General features: G+C 37.8%; 1 protein-coding gene across 1 annotated transcript in view; it reads left to right on the forward strand.

Moving 5' to 3' along the window:
• The window catches only part of scn8ab (sodium channel, voltage gated, type VIII, alpha subunit b), an 84732-nt gene that overhangs the window by 17035 nt on the left and 54533 nt on the right, over window positions 1–13164 (forward strand). The window contains exons 3-6 of the mRNA XM_062997949.1: window positions 8388–8506; window positions 8933–9022; window positions 9653–9781; window positions 12219–12310. Of these exons, the coding sequence (XP_062854019.1) occupies window positions 8388–8506; window positions 8933–9022; window positions 9653–9781; window positions 12219–12310 (430 nt within the window). The remainder of the gene's footprint in view (window positions 1–8387; window positions 8507–8932; window positions 9023–9652; window positions 9782–12218; window positions 12311–13164) is intronic.

Below are 13164 nucleotides of genomic sequence, written 5' to 3' on the forward strand. Positions count from 1 at the left end.
TTCCCAAATTGAGTGTTGTTAAAAGGAAAGGTCATGTAGCACAGTTGTAAACATGCCCCTGTCCCAACTTCTTTGGAACGTGTTGCAGGCATCAAATTCAAAATGAGTGAATATTTGCAAAAACAATAAAGTTTATCCGTTTGAACATTAAATATCTTGTCTTTGTAGTGTATTCAATTGAATATGGGTTAAAAAGGATTTGCAAATCATCGTATTCTGTTTTTATTTCTGTTTTACACAACGTCCCAACTTCATTGGAATTGGGGTTGTACTACTGGTTCTGTGTTATTAATAACTAGCAAATATACTATACCAGTTTAGCTTCAGCTTTCTGGACTTTATGGATGAAACTACTTGCATGACAATGTGGGACTGGAAAATTAAACTACAGACTTGGATGATTATGATTGTTTATAATGAACTCGGATTGGTTTATAAAAAAATAATTGTGACCTGCCTACATCTGATTGTTTAGTAGAGTTACTGTTTATATTGTTCAGCGCTTTGCACCCAACACATATCTCTGTAAGCCATAGCAAGAACATATGTGTGTGTGTTTGATTCCCTGCTTATGGTCTTAGAGGTGACTCGGGTCCAGTCCGCAGTTTCTGGTGGAGATCTGTAATAGAATATGAGGACGTATTGGCTAATGGATGAACTCAGCAAAATAAGATACATTAACATTTTCATGTCAGGAGATTGGCTAGCCCATGCAAGGTCCTTCATGTTTGTTTAGAGACCAGTCTTGACTTATAGGTCTTGATTTTATTACAAAAAAATATTTAACCACAATTAACTGCAAACTGGCAGTTTAAACCAAGCTATCATCACCTCTTGGGAAGTTTTATATAACTCATGCATCAGTTGGATTGATTACTGTGAGAATGTGACCATATGATCGGTATCAGTATGGGTCAGTATTGGATTAGGTAAAAAAAAATTATGTTGGGACAGGGCTTTTAAGAAGATGGTCACACATGTTCTACCTGCAAAAGCTTCATGATGCCCAATTCTGCATTTAACAGCCAATAAAACTCATCGCTAACATCTTCAGGCATTGCTTATGGTCAGTATTAGTTTTGTTAAAGGCACCAGACTGTCTCACATGATTTCAGATTAGATTTGTTGTGGTTGGCTTAGTGAGTAATACTATGCTGAGGTTGGTGTTGGTCTTAATACCTTGTGAGTGGTTTGTCTTTATATACCATGTGATGGAAAAACATCACCATCACCACAGCATTAACAGATCCTTCAGTCTGTGCATTAAGTTGCCAGTAAAAAAGGATGCATGGAACAACAGAGCATTATATTATTATATTAACCCCAAATCAGAAATTTTTTTTAGTAGAGTTTCTTACTGTCTGGATGGTCCCTTGTCTTTACTACTCCGTATTGTAGTGCTTGACAAAGGTTTGCCAAAGTAATTTCTTGCCTTTTTTGGAATGAAATGAAGTGAAATGAAATTAACAAATGAAATGAAGTTGAGCAGACAAAACATGAAATATCTTGGGTTCATCAAATATCAAATAAAAGTCAAAGTAAATGTAAGGAACACTGCATTTTTATTTTATTTTTCTGGTGTGGGGTTGTATTCTAGTTTTTGCAGCACTGATTCCAGGTGATTAAACATTGAATCACTGATGCTTATGATTATCATGTGATTATCAAGTCATTGTTTAGAAACTCAAAGAACACAGGCACATTTTCTGCCACCTTAAAATCAAACACTATGGGTATACATTAACAAATTGGATTATTATAGTCAAAAATGTGTATTGCCTGAACTATACCTCAGATGCTTAAGAATATCATAAAAGCAGTTCAGTGCATTGAGTACTGCAACAATGTCAAGTGTTTAAAAAGTGAAGTAAAATAATTTTATGAAGTGAAGTGAAAGAGTTGGCAAATGACATCATATCCAAAGAACTACGCACAGTTTCCCAGTGTCACTGACTACTATGAGGTACTAAAAAGTTATTTTATAACCAGTAGCACATTCTTGACTAAATAAGCAAACTTACAAGATAATGCAAGGAAATTGTTAATTTTGGATCATTTAAAGATTTAAAGATTACTTGTGACAATAGGTTACAATACCTTTATCACTAAACCTTCACTTAGTAGTTTTGCAGTTGTGTTATGCCTCGTGTTTTTGGTGACCATTTTAAATGTCTGAGTTGTATCAAAAATATTGATTTGAATTTTATTTTATTACAGTACCGCCTTGGTTTGGTTAAAGTTTATGAGTCGATAAGTTTTATTTTAGTCATTTTTGTCAGTTGCCATGACCATGTGAGCATATTTGCAGATAATGTATTAAAAAGAGTAATGTGAATAAAAATAAATCTTTTTAAAGCTTGGCATTATTCTTTTTAAAATGTTGCGATTCTTGACACCCTCAAACTCTAAAAACAACTGTAAAGACTGACAAAAATATTTTGTTTTTACATGCTACTGCTTTTAAAAGATACATGTGTGGGGGTAGTGAAGGTCAGCAACACTTTTGTCAACAAATCAAGAATTTTTGTACAACTTTACTGGTTTAGTTTACCAGGTTTACCAAGTTTACCATGTCAGATGGTATGACCCCATATTTTGAAAATGTTGTGATGTTTATAAAAGGTTGTGAAATCAAAGTCCTTGTATACATTAATTCAAATATATTTTCAGTATTTATAAATATTAACTGTCATATCTGAGCATTTGGGCTTGATCCTCACCCCAGGTCAAAATATGTACTGATTTGTATGAGTTTTCTCTGCGTTCTTTGAATTTCTTCACTTTTCAAGTAGGTGGATTGGCTGCTCTAAATTGCCCTTGTGTGTGTTTTGTACTGAAAGTTAGTGTACAGTACTCAGGAATGAGTTGATATCTTGTCTGGGAAGTATTTTTACATTGAGTCCAGTGTTTCTGGGTGGCGCTGACCATTATAAAGTGATTAGTGAAAAAAGGAGTATTTGGAAAATATAATACGCATTTGTGAGTACACACCCTGCCTGTAAAAATGGTGTAGGGAGTGTTAGAGATACTGTAAGGGACAGTGATCTCTGTTTCATGTGGGACAGTCAGACATCACAAAAAAAAAGGAAAAATAGGTATTAAAAGTTTTGGAGAGTAGAGAGGTGACAGGATGGTGCTGGGTAAAATGTTTTCCCCAAGGTATGTATGGTAGAATGGGAAGTATATAGGAGGGTAAGTAGGAAGTAGGTGGAATTTCAGGTGTGGTTCTGCACCATAAATCTTGTTAAGGATGTTTAATCTTGTTAAAGATGTGTTCCTATGTGTATGTATCTATCTATCTATATATATATATACATATATATATATATATATATATATATATATATACTGTGAAATAACTGTACACAGTATAGCACGACAGAAGATTTTAGAGAAACCTCTCAGCACTAGTATCTAGGTTAGAGAAAGGGAAGGATGGATGGCTCTGCAGCTTTCTCCTCAATGAGACGAGCAGTATTTTGAGGGTGGGAAGCCAACAGTCTGTCGCAGTGTGTGTGTGTGTGTGTGTGTGCGCGCACTCTGGGGAAGCCTGTACTCAGTATTCAGTAACACGTAGAGCCTGCTGGGCTATTCACAGCTTTTTCAAATGTGAGAGCATTTGGAATCCAGCATTTTAGCGACAGATGCCTTTAAATGGACAACATATTGTGTTCTGTCTGGTTTATAAGTCCTGTAATGTGTGATTTTACTTAAACAGTGTGAGTTTTAGTTACACAGTACCAAGAAGACAAATAACACTAAGACAGAAAGAAGCAGAAAGTAAGGAGCTGAAAGAAGGGATGGACCGTATAAAAGAGAATTAAATAAAAAGGAACTCACTGCCTTCCCTCACATTGCAGGATCTATTTTAATCGAATTAGATTTCAAATTCTCACCTATGCATGTCTCTCTGGTGTTTCCCTGTGTGTGTGCTTGTGTGTGAGAAAAAGATGTGTGATACGATCTGCTGTGTAGCAGCAGTCTGCGTGTGTGCCATCAACTATAAATCTAAAAGCTTAACAGTTTTCCAGCATTTTACAGATAATATTTATTTAAATTTGTCATCTAATTAATTCCAACTACAGACAGGAATTTTTACACATTTTCCTGTGGAAAAACTATAAAACTACAATAATCAAGCATTTTATTAGGTACACCTATCTGGTACCTAATGGCATCACCCAGACATAATCTAGTCAGTAGAGATCCTATGGGGGTTCCTTTCAATTGATAAATAGATAGATAGATAGATAGATACTTTAAATGGAGTACAGGGGGGTGACAATGTGTACAGAGCAACAAATAGATTTAAGTTAGTAATTGTATATGCTTATAAAGTCATGAATGTGCATACCAGATAGTAAAGTGTTCAGTGAGTGTATATTTTTTATGTGTACACATATAACATATTACATTAACATATACACATTTATTCATACAGTGCTATGTAATTAATTTCTGCATATCCCAGCTTGCTTGGAAGCTGGGGTCAGAGCACAGGGTCAGCCATTGCACTCAAGAGTCCAACAGTGGCTATATGGCACTATATCAGGATTTGAAACCTCAACCTTTCGATTGAAAGCTCTACCCACTAGGCTACGACTGTCCCCAGTTTACATATGTTTTTTAATGCATTTTCCCCTTTTCTCCCGATTTTTTGCGCATCCAATTTTTACCCAATTGCATTATTCTTTCTCTCTAGTGGTGCTGACCCCCGCCCCTGTTTGAGGAGAGCGAACTGAACACGTGAGCAGTAGCCAACTGCATTTTTTCACCTGCAACAGCCGAGTTCATATGTGGATCGGCCCTGTGCACGGAGAGCCACACCCTGATCACATTATTCCTCTACTCTGTGCAGACGCCATCAACCAGCCAGCAGAGGTCATAATTGCATCAGTCCCTATCCGGATCCCTAACCCTGTATGAAAAACAGCCAACTATTGTTCATATAGCCGCCCAGCCCAGCCGGATGGCAGAGCTGAGATTCGATACGATGTATTCGAAATCTCAGCTCTGGTGTGCTAGCGTATTTTACTGCTGCGCCAACTGAGCAGCTCAGATGTTTGTTTATTTAAGAAAAAAATGTTGTCTCCAAATCACTGCCCTGTGCCCACACCACAATTCTCATCAGGATTAAGCTACTAAAGTTAAATGAATCAAAATATGAATGTTTTAATTGTTTAAATCTCAGAGCAAGAGATCGTTCTTTACATTTACGGCATTTAGCAGACGCTTTTATTCAAAGCGACTTGCAGTACTTTGACAGTATGTTGTCTAAGCAGTTATGGGTTAAGGGCCTTGCTTGAGGGCCCAACAGTGGCAACCTGGCAGTGCTGGGACTTGAACCAGTGACCTTTTGATTACTAGTCCAGTACCTTAACCACTAGGCTACAACTGTCCTATTCTTTGTTGCTAAAATGACCACAACACCAAAATAAGGGCTTTACTATAAACAACTGCAATATTAACAATATTATTGTTTAGTTATTATTATTATTTATTTATTTAGTTTAGAATTTAGTAGTTTTATACAAATCTTATTATGAACACTGCAAAAGGTGTAGGTGCCACATAGCATCATACTCCTAGATACCTGGGTTCATTCCCTGCCTCTGGGTACTGCCAGTGAAGAGTTTGGTGTTTTGTGTTGGAAATCAGGTTTTCTTCCACCTCCTGATAACATGTAAACGGTAGACTGGCTTTTCTTAATTGCCTCTAGATGTGAGTGTATGAGAGAATGTGTACATTTGTATTGCTCTGTATTAGTCTAGTTCCCTGTTATGGTTGTATTTCTGCCTCTGACCCTGACCAAGATGAAGTGGTTTTTAAGGATGAATGAATGAATGCTTTGTGTTAAATCCTCACATTCTGTTTGGGGTCTCTGTGACCTCAGAGCCTCTTTAAGAGCTCACAAAATATCCTTAGCCTTTTTGAATCTGCTCACTACTTCATGAATTTTCCAAATTTTAAGGAAACTGCAAATAAACAATATTTTTGTATTGATTTTGTGTTCCAAACACCCTTTAATTTATACACTTCTGTTTGGGGTCTCAGAGGCCCTGGCTAGAATACATGATTAAAGACAATAGATTTTCATATGTTTTTAGTTTCTGTCTGGTGTTGAGGGTACAGCTGAATCTCTTCACACACACACACACACACACACACACACACACACACACACACACAAACTTCCTCCCACCCATCTTTCTCTCTCTCTGTTAGGTTAATTAATTTGGTTAATTTTGAACTTACTGTAGGTAAAATAATACAAGGCAGTAAAGTCAATGTCATAAGAACACAAGGGATAATGTTTGTCTACCTCAACAATTGTCATTTAGTGAGTATTGAGGTTATTTTTTCTTACCTTCGTACAGTATAATTTTTGTCTTATTGCTGGACTGTTACTTTTATTACTTTTATTCTACATGGTGTCTGTGAGGAGCAGTGTTGGTAAGTTCTTGTAAATCTTAAAAGTAAATGTATATACAAGTACATCGACTCAAAGGAGCTATGCAGTGCTTCACTCTCTCCCTCTCTCTCTCTTTCTCTCTCACTGTTTTTCCTCTCCATGTCTTTCTCGTTCACTCTCGAGTCAGCACTTCCTGCTACTGATGAATGGTGATATAAGCAGTAAGCGTTAACGCGTTACATTCTGAATTCCAGTAAACGGTTCTTGTCTTTGCCAACGTTTACTGCAGATCATTCAGTTATTTTATAAGAAAGACAAATGTTTCAGCAGTTAATGTTTGGTAATGATCCTGACCTTGACATGGCAATATCACAGTGGAATAAAGGAAAACTTTATGTACTTTGCTGACATAGCAACTTATTATATTTATATTTCAGTGTCTTCATTTGCAAATTTCACATACATTAGAAAGACAAAGGTTTTTTTTTAGCTGATCTATATTATAAATGATTTATATTATATATTATATATTATTAAACAATAGTATCACTCTGAACAGAGATTCTACTGAAATATAATTGTATTAAACAAAAGAGGTTTTAACATTACATGTGCATGTGTTAGATAATAAAACAAACAGATTTAAAGCTACTTATAAATACCACAAATCCACATGTGGTTTTAGAGTGCAGTCTGGGAAGTGCTGAAATGTAATGAAACTAAATCAGCACTTAATGTCCTTTGGAACAGCTAAATTATAAGTGAACATTACTAGACATAAAGTAGTTATAATGCTTTACTGGAAGGTAAACAGCTTCACTACACGGCATCACACTGAAATCAGAAATCACATTACTAATTTACTCATGTAAACTCAGATTTTAGTAAAGTGCATCATTTTCAGTACCTTGTTTTCAGCTGTAATCTGATTATTGTGCACATGTTAACACATTCAGTGACCAAATGTGCCTACCAGCTATGCCATATTGTCTGATCTGGTTTTTTTAGTAGAAGTTTTTAAAAAAATGCTAATATATCTGCCCTTCAGTTTGCACTGTAGGTATTTTTAAATGTATTTAATAACGCTGATTATAGGTGGCGCAGCGGTAAAAACACACGCTAACACACCAGAGCTGGGATTTCGAATACATCATATCGAATCTCAGCTCTGCCATCCGGCTGGGCTGAGCAGCCACATGAACAACGATTGGGCTGTTGTTCATATAGGGGTGGGGTGTTTAGCCGATTAGGGACTCCTCGTAACTGATGCACTACAACCTCTGCTGGCTGATTGATGGCGCCTGCACTGAAGCGGGGAAAGAGTGCGGATCAGGGTGTGTCTGTCCATACACAAGGCTGATTTGCATATATGCACTCGCCTAGTGTGGGTGACAAAATGCATACAGCTGCTGCCTACGTGTCGGAGGTGGTGTGGGTTAGCTTCGTTCTCCTCAAAGCAGAGCGGAGGTCGGCATTACTGGAGAGGAAACGTCGCGCAATCGGGCAATTGGATGCGCTAAAAAGTTGGGAGAAAACGGTGGGAAAATGCATAAACAAAACAAACAAAAAAAATAGCTAATAATAATTATTACAACCACAAATCAGAAAAAGCTGGGACAATAAAAAAAGTGTTCAAAATATTTTGGCTTCATGCTGTCTGCAATGAAATAAATGCAAAAAATGTTTTATTTGCATTTTTCATACTGTCCCAACCTTTTTTGATCTGGGGTTGTATTTTATAATTTGAATGACAATATTACAGTCGAATGCTGATCTAATGTATATAAACATTGTATTTACTGCACAATTTCTAATCTGTTTGCTTAATGCTTTAATTTAGTTACATACTTTTTACCTATGTTTTACTGGTTAGTGTCAAATTAGTTGTTTACAATATAACAATTCTTTATTGTGTTTTTTTGCTTTGAGTTTTAATACTTAATGCCTCTTTCTGTTTGTCTGTTTCTCTTTTCAGACCTTTATAGTGTTAAACAAAGGGAAAACAATCTTTCGTTTTAGTGCCACACCATCGTTGTATATCATTAGCCCTTTTAGCCTGTTTAGACGAATAGCTATTAAAATTTTGATACATTCATATCCTTTTCAGTGCATTGTTACTGTATTTGTTCTTACTGCTTTAATATTAACATAAAAATGCTTATTTGTCCAGTTGATATCCGACCTGAATGCATGTTTTAAAAACACATGTTTCAAGCTAGATCAGTATGTTGCTTTCCTTCATTGTAGGTTCTTATCATGGTAGTGAAGGTTATTATTTACCATGTAATGCGTTTATTTTCAGAACCAGATGGATTGCAGTACCAGGTTGACAAAATGACATTTTTTGTAGTGGAATACAAGAGATATAACAATATTGAGCTTCCTTTTAGCTAATGGCAGCCAGAAAACAATATGGAAAGCAAGAATATCAGTTAGTATGCAATTAGAGAAATGCTTAATGTATGTGAATAAACTGTGATATGTGTTATATTCCAAACTTTCCTTAACATCTGTTCCTACAGTTTTCAGCATGATCATTATGTGTACCATTTTAACCAACTGTGTGTTCATGACATTCAGCAATCCCCCAGAATGGTCCAAACAAGTAGAGTAAGTATTCTGATTTACTTTACAACCCCAAATCAGGAAATGTTGGGACAGTATGGAAAATGTAAATAAAAATTGTTTTTTTACATTTAATTTGTAAATTAAATTAAATTTGAATTATTGCAGACAAAATGAACCCAAGATATTCCAGGTTTTGTCTGGCAACTTTATTTCATTTGTGAATATTTATCTATTCCTGCATTTCAGGCCTAAAACACATTCCAGGTGGTGCATGTTTTATTTGCATTTTTCATGCTGTCCCAACATTTTCAGATTCAGGGTTGTATTTTAATTTTATTTTAGTGTTCTAATGTATTGTTTTGTGTTTTATTCTGTTCTGTTGTTTTGTGTTCTGAACTTTTTTTCATTCAGTTTTGTTTCACTGTTCTTATTCTGTTTTTTCTTCCCTTCTGTTGTTGTGTTTTGTTCTATTTTATTGCGTTTTCTATTTTGTTTGCTCTATATTATTTTCATTGTATTTTGTTTTGTTTTGTATTTTTAGATTTTACACTAAATACAATTTTTTACTTAAATAAAACACTTAACATTTGTCTTATCGTTCATTTGTAATTCATTAGTTCAGCTAATCGATTCTGATCAAACAAACATCCTTAAACTTGCACTGTTTGCCAGGTACATGTTCACAGGGATCTACACCTTTGAGTCCCTCACAAAGATTGTAGCTCGAGGTTTTTGTATAGACGGCTTTACATTTCTCCGAGATCCCTGGAACTGGCTGGACTTCATGGTCATCTCTATGGCGTAAGTATAGGCCCACTGCACCAACACACACACACACACACACACACACACACACTAATCACATTTCCAGCAACTTGATGCACATTAGCTACTGCAAGCACTAGATAGAATATCGCCTCTGTGAGTGGAACACACCTCAGAGGAATTGTCATTTACATTTTAAAATGGTATCGCAGATTGTGTGTGTGACTTTGTGCAGACTGAAATATAGTACAGAATTAAAAATGACACTATGACCTCTGCACAGGTTACTAAAGGTAATGTGTGTGTGTGTGTGTGTGTGTGTGTGTGTGTGTGTAGTTGTTCTTTTCGGTTTCATCATTCACAAGTGATAAATGGCAACGACACTTGAAACAGGTTGTTGTGACGATCTTTTTTTCCAGGGCCTGTGGGAACTGTTGTATGACTGGGCAATATGACAGTATGCTGTAAAGTGTGGTTTATGCTTTTATGAGACCAGGCTTCCAAAGCATTTAGAGTGGTGGTTCTCTACCTTGGGGTCAGAACCCCACGTGGGGTCATCTAATGCCTAGTTCACAATTACTTTGTAGTTCTACAATTACTGACTGTAGTCCATCTGTTCTCTACATACTTTTTAAGCCTGCTTTCACCCTGTTCTTCAATGGTCAGGACTCTCCCAGGACCACTATAGAGTAGGTATAGTATAGGTATAGTAAGTGGAGCTGATCAAATGGACAGTGAGTGTAGAAACAAGGAGGTGGGTTTGATGTTATGGCTGATCGGTGTAAATACCCCACTGAAACATGTCAAGTCATGGATTACTAATTGAAAGCTCGTCAACACTCATTAACTTAAACAAGTAAAATATTGTGGCGCCGGCAAGTATGGAGGAAGGGGCGTCGGGGCCGCCAGATGGTTATTTTAAGACATTCATTCATACACAAAGACATTCACACAACAAACAGACAAACATAGAGCTGCTTATCCAGCCCTTACCGTAGCCACACCATCCTTAACACTGGGCTACACGGCTACGGTAAGTCTGGATACCACGACCGCAAGGCTTTCTGGGTAAAGCCTGTTCCGGCCCCCCAGTGGCGGACGCTACACAGGCCCCTCCCCAAAGGTCAACCGTCCCGGTGACCTACTCACCAGCGTTCACTGGGTGGCTCCATGTCCGCACCACACCCCATTACACTGCCGAGCCGCCGTTCCACCCACTGCTGCACCTGGCCTACTGGAACACCACACTGACTCAATCAGTGGGCAGGGCACAAGAAGACGAGCACCGTCCTCTCAGCCGCCAGTAACACATGCCCCTGCAGCAACACCTGGGCTAGCGCACTCAGACAGATCAGGCATATTGGCCCACCTGACCATCAGAGCCACCCAAACACCACGATCCCACTTCTGACACCAATGTGGCACCGGCAAGTATGGAGGGAGGGGCGTCGGGGCCGCCAGATGGTTCTTTTAGACATCCATTCATACACATGAACATTCACACAACACACAGCCAACCCATCCCCAACACTGGGCTACACGGCTACGGTAAGTCTGGATACCACGGCCGCAAAGCCTTCTGGGTAAAGCCCGTTCCGGCCCCCCCAGTGGTGGACGCTACAATATAAATGAACCAAATGATTCAATTACATTATGTTTAGCAGTGTCAATAATTGTAGTATGTGTGGTTTTGCTACAAAAAGGATTCTGGTTCTCTGAAATGTTAGATTTTTTCTCTTTTTTCAGTGTGATTAAGCTAATTCACCAGAAGGTGAAATTTCTCATAACCCCTTTTACTCATCTTTACCAGAGGTGCTTATAATTGTGGAGGGGACTGTGTCTTACTAGTTGAATAATAACTATAATGGGGGGTTGAGTTCTTGTCATGGAGGGCCACCCCCGGTAGTTACGCCCCTGCACTTGTTTGAAGCAGACATGCATTTAGTTTTAAATACCTCAAACAGAAAAAAGTAAGTAAGATTTTGCCAAAATATGCTATAATCATTTAAATGTCTATTTCCTACATTTCCTTCTCTTTCTTCTCCACACTCCTCTTTATTCATTCTTCTATTTCTCTGTTTTTCTTGTTTCTCTCTCTTTCTCTCTGACTGGTAACTGTTGCAATCCATTCTGCAGGTATATAACAGAGTTTGTAAACCTAGGCAATGTGTCAGCTCTGCGCACCTTCAGAGTGCTGAGGGCTTTGAAAACTGTTGCTGTGATCCCAGGTAAGAGACCAGCAGGCTTTGAGAGGGCGCCGCTGGCTATCTCTCCTTCTGCGCTCGATCCTTTTCTTCCTTCTGTTTTTCCTTCCTTCTTTGTTTGTTTCTTCCTCCTCTCAATGGACAGGCTGTTTGTGACGTCTTCTTCCCAGTTCAGTGGTGGTGCTGGTGGTAGTGACGTGTCGTGCGTGGTGTTACGTGTTGTGTTGTGTCATTGTGTTTGTTTTGTGTGTGATCCTCCCTTATTGCAGATATGTAACAGAGTTTGTGGACCTGGGGAATGTGTCAGCCCTGAGAACCTTCAGGGTTCTACGAGCTCTCAAAACTATTTCTGTCATACCAGGTGAGAAAGCGTTTAAACACGAAGGCTGAGCTGCTTCTCACGCTGACGCAAATGATTACATCGACCAGTATGATTTTTTAATTTAGTTTTTAATTCTCTATATTTTTTATTTGGATTATTTTTTCAAAAGAGGATGCTGAAGAAATTATATATTTTTTAAATTTTATTTTTACCTAAACAATCAAAAATGGTAACAATACATTTTTGATAGGCTTTGCAGTCTGCTAACACATTTGGCTATCAAAGCCTAAAAAGTCCTGTGATTTACAGGTGTGCATTCATTTAACAGCTTAATGGTTAAAAAATAGTTTACAGTAAATATAAATGGACCCCCCAACACACACACACACACACACAAATTTTTTACAATGTTTGTGTGATCAATGTATTGACTATGTTGAAAGCACTGATTTTTGGAATTTAATGGCAGGTCAAACACACAGTTGTACAATACGAATACGTTTACATTTATGGCATTCAAAGCAACTGACAGTGGCCAGACATAATCTAAGCCAATGAGGGTTAAGGTCCCTGCTCAATACATTCATACATACACTGATCAGCCATAACATTAAAACCACCTCCTTGTTTCTACACTCACTGTCCATTTTATCAGCTCCACTTACCATATAGGAGCACTTTGAAGTTCTACAATTACTGACTGTAGTCCATTTGTTTCTCTACATACCTTTTTAGCCTGCTTTAACCCTGTTCTTCAATGGTCAGGACCCCCACAGGGCCACCACAGAGCAGGTATTATTTGGGTGGGGGATGATTCTCAGCACTGCAGTGACACTGACATGGTGGTGGTGTGTTAGTGTGTGTTGTGCTGGTATGAGTGGATCAGACACAGC

The sequence above is a fragment of the Trichomycterus rosablanca genome, chromosome 6 (assembly GCF_030014385.1).
Source record: "Trichomycterus rosablanca isolate fTriRos1 chromosome 6, fTriRos1.hap1, whole genome shotgun sequence".
Classification (NCBI taxonomy): domain Eukaryota; kingdom Metazoa; phylum Chordata; class Actinopteri; order Siluriformes; family Trichomycteridae; genus Trichomycterus; species Trichomycterus rosablanca.